This window comes from Pocillopora verrucosa, chromosome 8 (assembly GCF_036669915.1).
Source record: "Pocillopora verrucosa isolate sample1 chromosome 8, ASM3666991v2, whole genome shotgun sequence".
In the NCBI taxonomy this organism is placed as follows: Eukaryota; Metazoa; Cnidaria; class Anthozoa; order Scleractinia; family Pocilloporidae; genus Pocillopora; species Pocillopora verrucosa.
Genome location: NC_089319.1, coordinates 10,833,044 through 10,846,748, shown reverse-complemented (window position 1 = coordinate 10,846,748; position 13,705 = coordinate 10,833,044). Strand labels below are relative to the sequence as shown.

Genomic DNA, 13,705 nt, shown 5'->3' with positions numbered 1-13,705 from the left:
CGCGTGGTCAATAACACAACAAAACTAGCGCGCATGAGTAGAAATCCGCGACGCATACATGACCTAAAAAAAGGGCGGAACACGGGTGCCGCTACAAAAGGCATATCTGAAAAAATCTCGCGCATCCTACAACCATTCAATATCCGCGTCGCTCACAAACCTATGATCACACTACGTCAGTTACTGACTAACAAAGACGGACCGAGGAACAGACAAGGAGCAGTATACAAGATCAATTGCTCCGACTGCCATGCCTCCTACATCGGTGAGACTAGCAGAAACCTCACAAATAGACTGACTGAACACAAACGAGCGACGAGGAAGGGCGATGTCAACAATCACATTGCTGAACATCACCGACTTACGAACCACACTATTGACTGGGACTCTGCGCAATGCCTAACCTTGCACCAACTACTTTCAACGACTGACCCTAGAAAGCTGATTTACTAACTTGGAACAGACTCCCCTCAACAGGCGTCAACCACTACCGGCACCATACAAACGACTCATTCACGACATTAACATCACAAAGCTAAAAGTTTTCCTTGTCGATCTAAGGAAGTTCGAGGTGCTAAATTAACTTGCGAGGACAGATGGTCGAGGGTGACATACTCGATTCTATTGGTAAATATAACAATAACTAAACTACATCAGTAGTAAACATTTGGCTTGTAAATTCTAGTAATTTTGTGCCTCGCTGAAACACTCTCTCGATTCAAATTAATCGTTACTTCCTTTTCAAGTCAGTCGATTTGCTTTTTTTCTGTTTCTAAACTTAGTGGAAGCCATGATGCATTAGTTCCCGCATTTGTGGGTAATTTGCGCGCTTAAACGATCCTATTTAAAATGTCATGAAGGATGGTAAGCGTCGTTTTTTTGAAGCAATTGTTTTCAATGAGGTAAAAAGTGCTAGTCTCTTGCCGTGCACATCCAAGAGGTTTCCATATTTATTCTAAATGTAACTTTGGCAGTTTCTGTGTGTGTAACTCATATTTAATCTAAACAGTGTAGGTGGAAAGTTTTTAGCGCTGTTGTAATTTGCATTCGTGTCACATGAAATCAGCTAATCAGACGCGCGTAATTTTATCAAGTATATTATTAAGGGTTTTTAATAAAAAATGAACGAAAACAGGAAGAAATTTAGATCTAGTTTTATTTGAGTGAAATTTTTTCATTAACAAACGTCCACGACTACTGGCGAACAAAACTGACTTTTACATTTTAGCTGGACATTCGGCGAACAGTGGTAACAAGTAACAGCGCCTGTCGACTCTAAGAACAACCCCCTAATAAGTTAAAAGTTATTCTTCAGGTAAGGAAGTTGAGGTACGTTGAGGTAAGGTAAAATTATTTTTTTCATTTTGAAGATCGTCTGCAAAGTTCCCTGTTTTATTTCTTTAAGTAAGCTTTTCCATGACAGCCGATAAAGCTACATACTTCATTCTCTGATGATTCAAGATGCCGTAAGAAATTTTCAAAATAATCATAGAAGTGGATTTGAGCAAGCTAAAAGTCCCCTGTCTCTGAACGCGATTTTCATTACAGAAAGCTTTTAATGAGGTGATGACTCTTACGGATAACAGCTAAATTTCTGGCTAATTTACGGTAACGTTTAATTTTTCTCCATTGCGATTGAATGAAAAAATATTACTGTTACCTTTTTAACGACCAACGGTTGTAATTCGTCAATTTTACGTCTAAACACTAAGTTTTCTGTGCCGCTTTAAAGCTAACGGTCTCTCCCATTGAGACTCTCTTGCAGGATTCTAAAAATGATATTCCGGTTTAGTTCATACAGTTCGTATATAAGAATTGTTGGAGAAAATAAGTACTGACCGTCATATAAAGGGAAACCGTCACTGGACCAAACGGATAGAAGATAAATTAGTCATATAAAAATTGTCTACGACTAGGTGTCTTAAAATTACGACCCAGGATAGTTTTATAAGTCACACATTTTGTTAGGACTGGTAGGTAATCTTTAAACGACTCTTTTCATCTCCCCAACAAAGCTAAACGAGCCCCAAGGCAGCGTGTGTTTTCTTCTGGTGAACAGGAGAAGCAGGTGGTATTATGATAGATGATACTTAAAAAAATCTTAAGGGCGAAGATAGTCTCTTCGCTGTTCGATCGGCGAGAACTTAGGCAAATATTTTGTAAAAAAGGTGGGTACAAAAATATTTGTCGCAAAAACTTGTTTTTGGATGCCATTAAATGTTCGCTGCGTTTTGACAAGTTCCTGTCATCATTCATGTTAATTGAAATTCACCGCCAGCTATCATGATCGCAATATGTGCATTAAGTAATATTTCATTAGAATAACGGAAACTAACTTCTCTAGAACTTTCCTATCAAGAATTAGCTTTCGTTCTTACTATATGTCAAATTAACTCATTTGGGTGAACTACTTAACGTGTCTTCTGGAAAGCGGCACGATACTTGCGAAAACATATTTCAAGCCTCTGTCTCATTTCGCTTTGGTTGTGAGGTTAAGGCCCCTTTTATATAAGGAAATATCGTAACTAGAATACCAAACCTTACGAGGGTGTAAGCAAAAGAAATAAAAAGGCACGCCCTCTCCAGAAAATCTCCGACACCTTTCTGAGGGTTATTGTAGGAAAACATCTCCAAAATTAATTTCATCAGTATTTTAAATGCGGAAACAAACCAGTTTTAAGCGAAAAAATGATTCTGGCTCTTTCTTAACATGTCACCTCATAAGCTGTTTAGGAAATTTCAAAGGTAATGTCTATGACTCTAAAGCTTTAAGAAATACAATGGGTCAAGTGCGCACATGTGAGTGCGTTTTCTAAACGGCTATTGCTCCATCCAACCACCCCTACCTTGTGTGTTCAAGAAGTTTTCAATTTGAAAAGATATTCTCTCCTCGTAACCAGTCGCAATCTCTAACAAAGTGATAGCTCGCCTTTGTCATTTTAAGGGCAGCGTCTGGAACCTGACAATGACTCCAAAGTTGTCGCTGGTAATCATGTTTCTGATGTCCCAGATTGGTATCCTCAACGCCAGCAGCCAATGTCAAGCAGGGGAACACTCTATTGGTGGGATGTTCCTCAGAGGTCATACATTTATGACGTATCGGGTTGGGTTGCCTGAAATGTGTTATTTCCGGTGTGAGGAAGAAGTCACGTGTCAGAGCTACAATTTCGTGATTGCTCAAACGATCTGTGAACTGAACAATCGTACAAAGGAAGCAACACCGGAAGATTTTATGCCAGATCAGAGGAGATATTATATGAAACGCTCGCACAATAGAGGTACCCCTTTACTTTTGTTTAGTAGTTTCGCCTACTCGTTTCTTAGTATGGAAGTATTTTTATCCGTTATATTACAATCACAATTGCTAAAAACTCAGATTTCAGGCGTATACATAATTAAAGATACATATTTCTATGAAGGACCTGTGGAAGACCTTGAAAGACCTTTCATGGTTGTTGTCTTTCATCTTAACTACTTCATAATCAAATAGAATTACTGTAGCACAGTTTTCATTTCTTCCTGCTTTTACATGGTTAGCAAAGGGGGAAGCTTTCTTCTTTACCTTGTTATTTCCATGCCTAAAAAAATCAGATGCTCAAGTCATATCAGGAGGTATCGAATTGCATGATGGTGTAAACTACCTATTTGTAATTCGTTTTTACTGACGCAGTTCCCCTCGGATCCATCAAAGAACTTCCAGCGGATACCTGCGGTGAGATCAAAGCGAGTGAAGGCGAAGAGATGATTGACGGAATACACTGGATTTACTCTGAAGAGAATGGCGAGGTCATCGAGGCTTATTGTAAAGGTAAATTGTTTTACTACATTGGTGGACTCAATCATCCCTCCACTGCCTCCTTAAATTCACCTTTTGGGCTTTATATTTCACGTGTAGTATCACGTGACTTTTGATGTCAACAAACCCCGAAAGTTCGGACATTGAGTCGAGCTCGCAGCACATGTGTCCAAACTTCGGCTTTGGAAAATTTTCTCGAGGTATCGTGAATTGTTTTTCAGGTGCCATAAGCTCATCTCTTTGTCGTAACCATTATGTTTAGGTATACATTTACTAAACAACTGCAATCGTACACGTTCATAGAGTTGAAATCGGTTTTATTTTTGGGAATGAAGGCTTCCTCACGTCCTACAGCGATTCGTGGGCACTAATTTCCTGTCGGACGGGGATTTATCTGACAATCTACACTAAACACCCTGAAAATACCTGATCAGATACATCACCGTACGCAGAACTAGTTCGATTATTCCATGCCGCAACGCTTCCTGTAATATTCTTCGCATCTGCTTCAACGGCAGCGAAATGACAACTTGCTTAATAAACGATCAAATAAATGCCAAAAGAAAGATGTCAATTTTGAGCGAAGAGACGCTTCTTGAAAGTGGGAAGTTATTTAAGAAAAATTTCCAAAGCCGAAGTTTGGACACATGTGCTGCGAGCTCGACTCGATGTCCGAACTTTCAGGGTTTGTTTACTAATCTAAAGCCCAAAAGGTGAATTGATGTGTTGTTACATTCCGACATAGGTATTTTTTAAAATATTAATCTCGCCGCGGTGTTCTGCAAAAAGAGTTAGGAACAATGATAATGGCTTTGTTTTGGTGATAACGCTGAAATATAAACAAACCCGGAGAAGGATGAATGAGTTAGACATGAATTATTCTCTCCCTCACACGAAATTGTTTTGATCGTTCAATGAGTTGGACAATCACTGAATTAATTATTCAGTTACCTCTTTTATCATTGGAACATATCTTGCAAATGACTTTTAGTTACCATTAACCACATAAAATAAAACTATCAAGACTCACTACCTAAATTATTAGTGTATTACATTATTTCAGAGGGCTGGCAAAAAATAAATGGTGAAGTGCCTGTCTGCTTTGGAGCCAAAGATAACGAGTATGGCGCCTTCAACATGACAAAAAGTGGACGAGTGAAGACAATGAAGCTTATTCACAGGTCAGGATCGGTGCACTGCAACCTTTGGACTGGTGCATCCTACTGGGGTTGCACTCATTCACGATACCAAGGAGACTTGACGACAATCATCACGGATGTCGATAAGAAACCTGTCTTGCCGCCTGCTTACGACCTGAAGGATTTCAAAGGACCAGAAGAAAAACCCCACTTTTACAGTCTTCCTGGATATCATCATAAGTCAACTGAGCTCGTTTTTCGTACCCTCGTCAATCCACTGTCTGTTTCGAACAATCAAGAGATGCAGATTTGGTACGGACCGGATATGGTGGATCGTGGCGAAGAGAACAAGAGTGGGAAAACTTGTGTTGATGTATATGCATTTTATGTGTGAGTTTTTCCATTGAAGACCTTGCCTTCGTTGATTTCAAAACTGACTTAAAAAGAGAAATTAGATTATGAACCAACGCTTGTCATGTATACTAACACAGTAAACAGTTACATTTTAAGAAAGAAAACTTTCAATTTAAACAAGACGGAGAGAAAATCAAGAAATTAGTTTTAAGACCTTTTCATCTTTTTTTTCTTTCATCCGAAAGACCTACTGAAACGTTTTAGCATTCTGAAAAAGTGTAGTAACAAGTTCGATTGTTTGGTGAACGAAATGCTTTTCATCAGAGACTTAAAACCCACTCTGAACGTGCAAAGCGATTCAATTCGCGCAAAAGTATTTGTTTAATTAGCTCGTAACATATTTATGCTAATTTAATGTTACACTTTGCCACAAACTTCATTTTTTATTTCTCCTTGACAATGGCGTCATGATGACACCGAAACGTCGGTTTTTATCGTTAGTTTTTGCTAGTCTTTGCATTTTCATCTTTTGTTTCACTATTTGAGGACTGCTATGTCTTTGTTCTAGACCCGACAAAATTAATTCAAATAAGTGCTTATTTATCGTGGGTTTTTGAACTGAACCTCGATTAAAAAATAAAAGAAAAAGAAGAAGAAAGCGAAACAAAACAGGGAAGTCATGAACAATTAAGAGAAAACAAAGAACAAGACAAACAGCCTCCCAAAAACATTCTTCTCACTCCCATGAACCAATAAAACCTCAAAACCCATTGATCAACAACTTCCTAAAAACTGTCCTATCGGTGCTCGAGTTGGGCTTTTGAGGAATTCCTCAAATTTGTTACAGTTTTGATTACAGACAGAACGATACAACAAAGAACGGGATGACACAGAACGGTACAACAAAGAACGGGATGACACAGAACGGTACAACAAAGAACGGGATGACACAGAACGGTACAACAAAGAACGGGATGACACAGAACGATACAACAAAGAACGGGATGACACAGAACGATACAAAAAAGAACGGGATGACACAGAACGGTACAACAAAGAACGGGATGACACAGAACAGGACAATTCCGTAACCTGTTACCGCCAACTCGGCTAAACATGAAACAAAGAATCAACGTCATGAAAAAATCAATGGATTCTAAAATTATTTTACCATTGGCTCGAACCCTAAGAATCTAAACCATTTTTGGACCAAATTGTAGCCGCTTTAAGTGTAACAACCATAGCTAAATAATATTATTTCGGCCTTTACAATACGCTGATTACCACGCGCTTGATGATTGGTCTTACTCCTGATCCATATGCAATTAAGGGCATAGAGTTAAATAAACAAGGTATTTCACGATCAATATTATCACCACTTAATGGCCTTTTAAGGCCACTTAATACTGTTATTCCGCATGGATATTCGTAACTAGGAATTCCTTTTGTTTTCTTTTGGGAAACTAAAATAAAAAAATAAACTACTAGTAAATTAATAAACCACTGAACTTAACCAATTATCTCCCTCGCAAACATCTAATAATAAAGAACTGAAGTCGCGTATTTTTTTTAGGGAGTTATTAGAACGAAAATATTATTTTTTGAAGCTTTTGTTTTCTTTTCCTGCTCTTCACAAAACCCTAATTTGTGCCTCTCACTCTTAAAATTATTTTACGACTCTCCCGGTCAAGATACCACATGATATAGCCTGATGACGTTCGCTGCAAACAGAGCACTGAGATAAAATCTGATGACATGTCCACAAACCAGGGGTATTTTGCGATGGATTCGCACCCAGTCTCAGACCAGTTGTTTAACCATACTTAAGCCGTCTGAAGCGTCAAAATCATGGTTTAGTTCTATTTCTACTTGCTACCATACAATTAGCTGGATACCACGGAACTCTTTGTGGCTGGAAGTTGTGCAATAAATGTTGGAAAACTACAGATAATTTTCTCGTATTATATCTATGTAAATATTTTGAGTTTTAGTCAGTTTCTCATTAGCATTTTCACAATTGATTATGTAAGTGCAAGAAAAAAATTTTATCCTTCAACTTGAACATGTCGGTTGAGCAGTCGAAACGTCGTTGCTTTTTAACGTTAATTTTGGTAAAATGGTAAAATCCGTTTTTAAAAATTTGTTGGTATTCGAAAACTACAGAGGTTTTAGTAACTTAGCCCGATGGGATTAACTGAAATAAGGAATTTCACAACCCGTGAACCCATTTCCGCGTGTTCTATAAACATATGTAGTCGTAACACATCCTTGAAACACAAACTTAATGTAAACGATAACAAACGTCATTTTGTAACAGCGTCAAGTGCTTTTTCCTTGTAGAAATCTGGATAAAGAACTTCCTTTGTTTCCTTTAGGATCAAGTTCCTTTCTAACCTATCTTTTAAGAATTGAAAAAAACCCAGTCTAGAAAACCTTATGATGAAATAACTGATGTTGCAAACTACAGGAATTTATTTCGTAGCCCGCTTGGTCTACTCATCCTGGACTTAATCATACGTATATGATTTAGAGGCAAATTCAATGGCTGATGATGCCTATTTATTGCTATTTTGCTGAAAGAGCACAAATGTCCGGTAGATAAAGTCACACAATGAAGAGAGCGTTGAGGTGTCTTATTTTGTTTTGCTGAAAGGCATAACTAGGATATAATTAAACTCATTGTTATTTGGGGTAAATGGAACATAAATTAGTGATCCCTGAACAAACAGAAGTTTGTCTTCCTCCCTCTAAGAAATTAGAGAGCCAGTTATATATTGCATCGGTGAAGTCCATTTGTTGTTATATAAAACTAACTGCTCATGTGCACAGTCTTGAACAAGAAGAGTGAAGAAATTACTTTAAAATCAACACTCATATTTTTTCTTAAATTCAGCTTATGTCTATCTGCTCTTCTCCTTGTTATGATTTAAATGTCAGTACAGGGGCTTGCCTCAGTTATTTCAAAGAAAATGTTATAGATATTTAATCGTTTGTGTTGAATTTATGTTGCCTTACTTTCGAGAAACAGAAATTTATGTAAGAGTAATTCTAAAAACAGTTATCTTACTTGGAAGTCCGAGTTTTATGCTGATGAGCAAGTTTTAATGCAAAGGAACAGTGTTGAATTTCCTCTAATCGCTTAAAAAATAATCCTCGAAATTTGAGTCGAATAGATTTTGAAAATGAAACGTACATAAGGCGACCGAAGAGCTGAGAATCACAGTGAAAAATTCCGTCTCTAAAGCTTTTTTGGATCAAGGAGAGCTGTTGCAGACTCTTCTTTTGAATCGTGTTTAGGTAGGTAAATTTATTTTGGCATTTTCTTCCAGAAAAAGTCTTATGTTTCAATAACCGGTTGTAAAGTTTGAAAAATGTTGGAGCGTTAATACCTCCCAAGAAGTAGAAGATAGGATAGCCGTAGACACAGATAAATATAGTTAGAAAAAAAAACAACTTGTAAGTGGTCGAGATGTTTAATCTTTTTGGGTATGATCTCTTTTGCCTTGACATCGTTTTTGATATCATTAATGTTACTCGTGCCCATCGTTAAACGCGAGTCCTCTGGTGAACAAAATGATGTCTCACTGAAACAATCGAAAATCTCAGAGCAGACATCGGATACTCAGAGATATCTCGCTTCTGACTGATTAAGGACTAATACATAAATGGGTCATAGAACAGGGGATTTCCGTATTATACTCTCTCAAAATTAGGTAACTTATAAAATATTTGAAAGATTTTTAATTTGTTATTTCTAGTCTGTTGCGGTTAATCAGTTGAATAACCAATTGAGAGAAAACACAAGCATTTTTAAACTCGTTGGAAAAAAAAACATCATTCCCGCCAATAAATCACTGGAAAGGAATTCGCGTTCATGAAATTGGCCATACAGCATGAAAATGGCTTCAAGTATAGCTTGCTCAATATGCAGCTTTTTTAAAAGTAATCGTGGGTAAACGCCAAGGAAGCGCAAGGAGCGAAAAACGTGCGAGAGAAGGAACGCGGGAAAAAAAATAAAGCACCGTAGTACGTGCTGTTCCGCATCCAAAAACGACCCCTTGTCTCAACACACCTATTACATCCAATCACAGTGTTTAACACTGTTTACGTTACTTCTGAGAGCATTCATCAAAGAACTGGTGTACCAAAATAGAATAACCTACGTGAGCAATCGAAAATTTTTGTTTTCTTTCGTTTAGATACCGACCACATTCGCTCTTTTCTTACTTTTCATCCAAACGGTAAGGATTACACCATTTCCGCCGTTTTGATGGCCCAGTTCAACAGAAAGAAGACTTCGTCTATCGTGACCGTGACCAGGTCGGTGGCGGCTTTGAAGAAAGTAAAGCGTTACGTCGTGACATCAGCCCAAACGATCATCGTGACGGAAGCGGGAAGAACAGCTTGAATCGATTCCACCACCGTGTCATTCGCGATACCCATTCGTGCGTACATGTTACGGGAAGCAGATGTCAATAATGAAGGTTATCGGTGAGAGTTTTGAAAAATGATATTTGTTTACAAAAGAACTCACCCTCATCCTTTTAAACTTCATAAGTAATCAAAGTTGTGTGTATTTCTTAGCAGTGCCGTAGGACATGTAACATGATGATAAAAGCTGACTCACCGTAGTGATACGTTTTGTACAGAGATTCCAGATGAAAGCAGAAATGCTCTTTGGCTTGTACAGATTAACATCGATGTTGATTTTTAATCGTATACAAATAAAAATGTTTTTCTTAGTTTGTTTAGTGACGAGATGATTATCATTCTTCTTGTAACTTTTATTCTAAAATCAGCCGTCTATTCTCCTCAATTACCCAAAGGAGAGAGATTGAAGCAAAGAATGAATTCAAACAATCTCTTTCCCCATGCGGTGTACAACATTAGCACACTACTTCCATAGAGTCTTATACACCCCAAAATATCTCCTGTTGGCTTCAAAGATCCCGAAAAAATATAACTCCCTTGTGGCTTGACTAAAGCTCTCTGCCAAAGCTAGCCTTTCCGCTTTAAATGACCCTCGTACGCTGTGAGGGCACTGAGTTCTGCGATATCTAACTCCTGATAAACTGGATTTCCTTAGTCAAAGCCGATTTGGAAAACAACGTCCATGGTGATCATGAAGTAATACAAATGTACTATATTCGCGGTTTTGCGGGAAACTCTAATGGTTTTCGGTGAAACGATTCAACAGGAAGTCTACCTACCTATTAAGCCGGATGTTAAACTTAACGAGGGCAGATATGCTTAAAATTAGGCAACAATAAAGAATTTGCACTTTTGTTGGCGTTACGGTTCTGATGACTAAAAATAAGCTGGCTTATCAACAAGGCCTAAGATGGCGATATGTTATCTGTATTCAGTTCATTCATCGATCTCTATTTAATTCGTGGAGGAATTTTTTTTTCGAGTTTACATGGTCTCATATGAACACTTGAGGAAAATCTGTGTACCTTTCAAGTTGTGATATGGAGAACATGAACAGTTGGTCTTCGCTATTTCTGACCTTGGCTTAAATTTTGGTCTTTACGCCTCCCTTAATACATTGCAGAGACCAAAAGCCGTTGAAAACCGGTTAATACAAAAAAATGATGCACCAATGCCAGAGGGAACCCAGAGGATAAAAAAGAGGAGTAAACAGAAAGTAAATTGCGAAATTAAAAATGAATCAATCACTTTTCTGATAATATTGAAAGATATCAGGCCATCAACTTAAACGCTCAAAGGATCCTCTTTAAATTTATGAAAACTTAAAATGAATGGTAGTATTTATTTGGGGTGACGTACAACTAACAACTCTAAATGAACTAGAGAGAAACAAAGATGATTAATTATGGCGAGGATCAGAATAGAATCAAAGAAATGTCGATCAAATGTTTTTCCAAGATGCAAAACCCGTAGCCGGTAGACCGGAAATTTCTGGCGGTCATCTCGTAAACAAATAACTGTAACTTAAACCATTGAAAGATAAACAATGGGTGACGTTACTATTCACCCCCATTACTATACCTAATGTTTTTAAGGTGCTAACTCTCCACGAATGCTGCACTTCGAAATAAGCTTGTTATCGTTCATTCGAAATCTCGACAAACTTGAAAGTACATCTGAAAAGATCAAGTTTATTGCGTAGTCTGATCATCAGGGCGAGGGTTGTCCTGGTAGATGGATTGCTGTAGGTGACAAAGTTAGACGTTTTTTAACTTCCTTAGCGGAAGTTAGAAGTCATGACTCTGTTTATCACTTCCTCCCAAGTTTTCGAAACAGTCAGCATCACCATTCCTTTTCAGGAGCACACTATGCCGGTCGAGGCGATCACGATTTACAATGGCTGTTGTTTACGATTAAGATATAATTTATTTGATTTGTTCAAAAGGTAAATCAGCATAACTTATGTCTATAACGACTACATATATCACATAATCAATAGTCACGATGGGCGAGCTCAGAAACGGCCCTGTGCAATGGTTTCAAAAATTGCGTCACGCCGCGCACATGCAATTCGAAGCAATTGTACAAGAACCACTTGGACCAAAAACGATTTTGAAATTTTTCTTGCATTTCGGTGGAATATTTCCCGGTGAATAACAACCAACACTATGCTTCTTGCAATGAACCTCAATGATATATCTTTCAAGACAATGATTCCACTTTCGGAATCTCTTTTCCTCGCAGGGGTTCAGTGAGCGAGAAACTCGTGAGAGGAGAGGATGGTTTTCTGTACTGCTCCTTTGCCTATCTTCTTCGTGCAGTTCAAGTAAAGAAGACAGTTTATCGGACAGCGCACCTGTAGATTCACTGCCATTCTTTAGATCTACTAAAGCCTGGTTTTCTGGCAACTCAGGGACTCTAACAGGACTTGTAGAGAAGGAAACTTTGTACCAATTGATAGGCTGCGATGGACTGAGGTAAAGAAGGAAAATTTTGATCTACAAGTATGAAAGCAATTTTATCAACATTCCTTTTCTGCAAAATTGTACCGAAAATGAAAAGCTTCATTTAAGTACTAATGTCAGTGCGTTCAGAAAACATAGGACTCATTCCACAATTTATTCAGTGATTCAACGAAAATGGTCAGAACGTACCTGGTTGGATCCACCGTTCAATTCTTAAGGACTCTTTTCGTTTGTCTATTTTCAAATTGCAAGAGATAAAAGAGTGGTACTACTCATAAGAAAAAAAACACTTGCTTGTATATGATGTTAAACATATGAATACCAGGAAAGGAAATATTTCAAGCCGAGAGCTTATCTCTTGTTCAAGCACACCGGCCAAAATCACTCGACCACGTTCCCTAAACAAAATTGTCTAGCTTCAAATGAGCCATAAACCGACATTTCTTGTAACTAAAATGAATTTAGCTATAAGTATAGTTTGAACAATTGGAAAACCCACCATAAAGATAGTTTTAAAATCCATTCTTCTCTCCTCTTCGTCGACGTGAAGGTGTTCTGTTCTTCTATTAGTCCTCTGAAACTTGCTAGTCTCCAGGCTTTTATACTTGGTGTAAATTGTCGGAACCTGTTTGGTTATTGAATTTTTCTCGCCTGCTCTGCCTTCGATGCCGGTTGGTATGGAGATCGTTAACAGTGATCGTAATGTGTTCGCACAAATTCGGTTGAATAATCCGATGGTAATCTCTGAGGTGGGAACTTGAAACTGGACCGTACCGTCGATGTGATTAGGCTGCACGCTCGTTTTGTTTAGCAGTGTTGGCTGCAAAAATACGGCTTATATAGATTCAGAACAGCACAGGAAGACTATTTTAGCAATCATGGAGATGTAAATGATAACTCAAAGAATCTCAGTTTACCATCGGCCTAACAGCAGTGCTAGCACTGGGCGAGGCGGAACCAGATCGGCTCACGCCTAGAGGAGCTTTTAAAAAGTGACCCACAGCAAGAGGGCCAAGAGGACCCGGTGCAATTTGTTTGCATCGCGTACGGGTTTTACATGGTGCATTCCCAGAGATAAATGTCAATAGACGCTGATATTGATGTACAGGCAGTGTTCCCCCACTTGATGTATTTTTCAACAAATGTGTGCAAGTTACTAATGTTTCTTTCAACATGATGTTCACCAACAAGTACAAATGTTACAGCAAAAAAAAAATTGTACACACTTGGTTCAATTTCATTTAATTAAAAGAAGAAAGATCTCGAAATTCTCAGTTGGAAGCCACTGAGACAGAAACCCAAGTTTTTGCAGTACAAACAGTTTCCATTGATGGCCTCAAGCGTTAATCTTTCTGAAAATCTCTGTCTAATTCCCATGGACATGTGGTTTATGATCAGGTTTGACGTTTCCGTACGTCTTCTGCCCTCTATATTGCTGAGGCAATCCTAAGTGCACGTCTCCTTGCAAAGGACAACTGACGTGGTTCCGGTTGCTTTATTCAAACTCTCCCAAACTGCGG

General features: G+C 38.2%; 1 protein-coding gene across 3 annotated transcripts; it reads left to right on the top strand.

The window, feature by feature from the left end:
- Positions 1 to 207: 207 nt before the first annotated feature.
- On the top strand, positions 208 to 5,468 carry LOC131776103 (uncharacterized). Of its 3 annotated transcripts, none has more exons than XM_066171358.1 (5): positions 208 to 265; positions 1,229 to 1,339; positions 2,945 to 3,278; positions 3,671 to 3,808; positions 4,860 to 5,468. In XM_066171358.1, the coding sequence occupies exons 3-5, from the start codon at positions 2,966 to 2,968 to the stop codon at positions 5,327 to 5,329; spliced, it is 921 nt and encodes a 306-aa protein (XP_066027455.1). In that variant the 5' UTR covers positions 208 to 265; positions 1,229 to 1,339; positions 2,945 to 2,965; the 3' UTR covers positions 5,330 to 5,468. The 3 variants fall into 3 exon arrangements, with proteins under 3 accessions (XP_066027455.1, XP_066027456.1, XP_058948225.2); XM_066171359.1 differs by lacking the exon at positions 208 to 265 and adding an exon at positions 573 to 627; XM_059092242.2 differs by lacking the exon at positions 208 to 265 and having other exon boundaries at positions 1,205 to 1,329.
- Positions 5,469 to 13,705: the final 8,237 nt, after the last annotated feature.

Excerpts from the sequence above, each read along its gene's own strand:
- LOC131776103 (XM_066171358.1), top strand. The coding sequence starts at position 2,966 with ATGACTCCAAAGTTGTCGCTGGTAATCATGTTTCTGATGTCCCAGATT. Across the intron at positions 3,279-3,670 it reads GAAACGCTCGCACAATAGAG|TTCCCCTCGGATCCATCAAA; the intron begins GTACCCCTTTAC and ends TTACTGACGCAG. Across the intron at positions 3,809-4,859 it reads CATCGAGGCTTATTGTAAAG|AGGGCTGGCAAAAAATAAAT; the intron begins GTAAATTGTTTT and ends ACATTATTTCAG.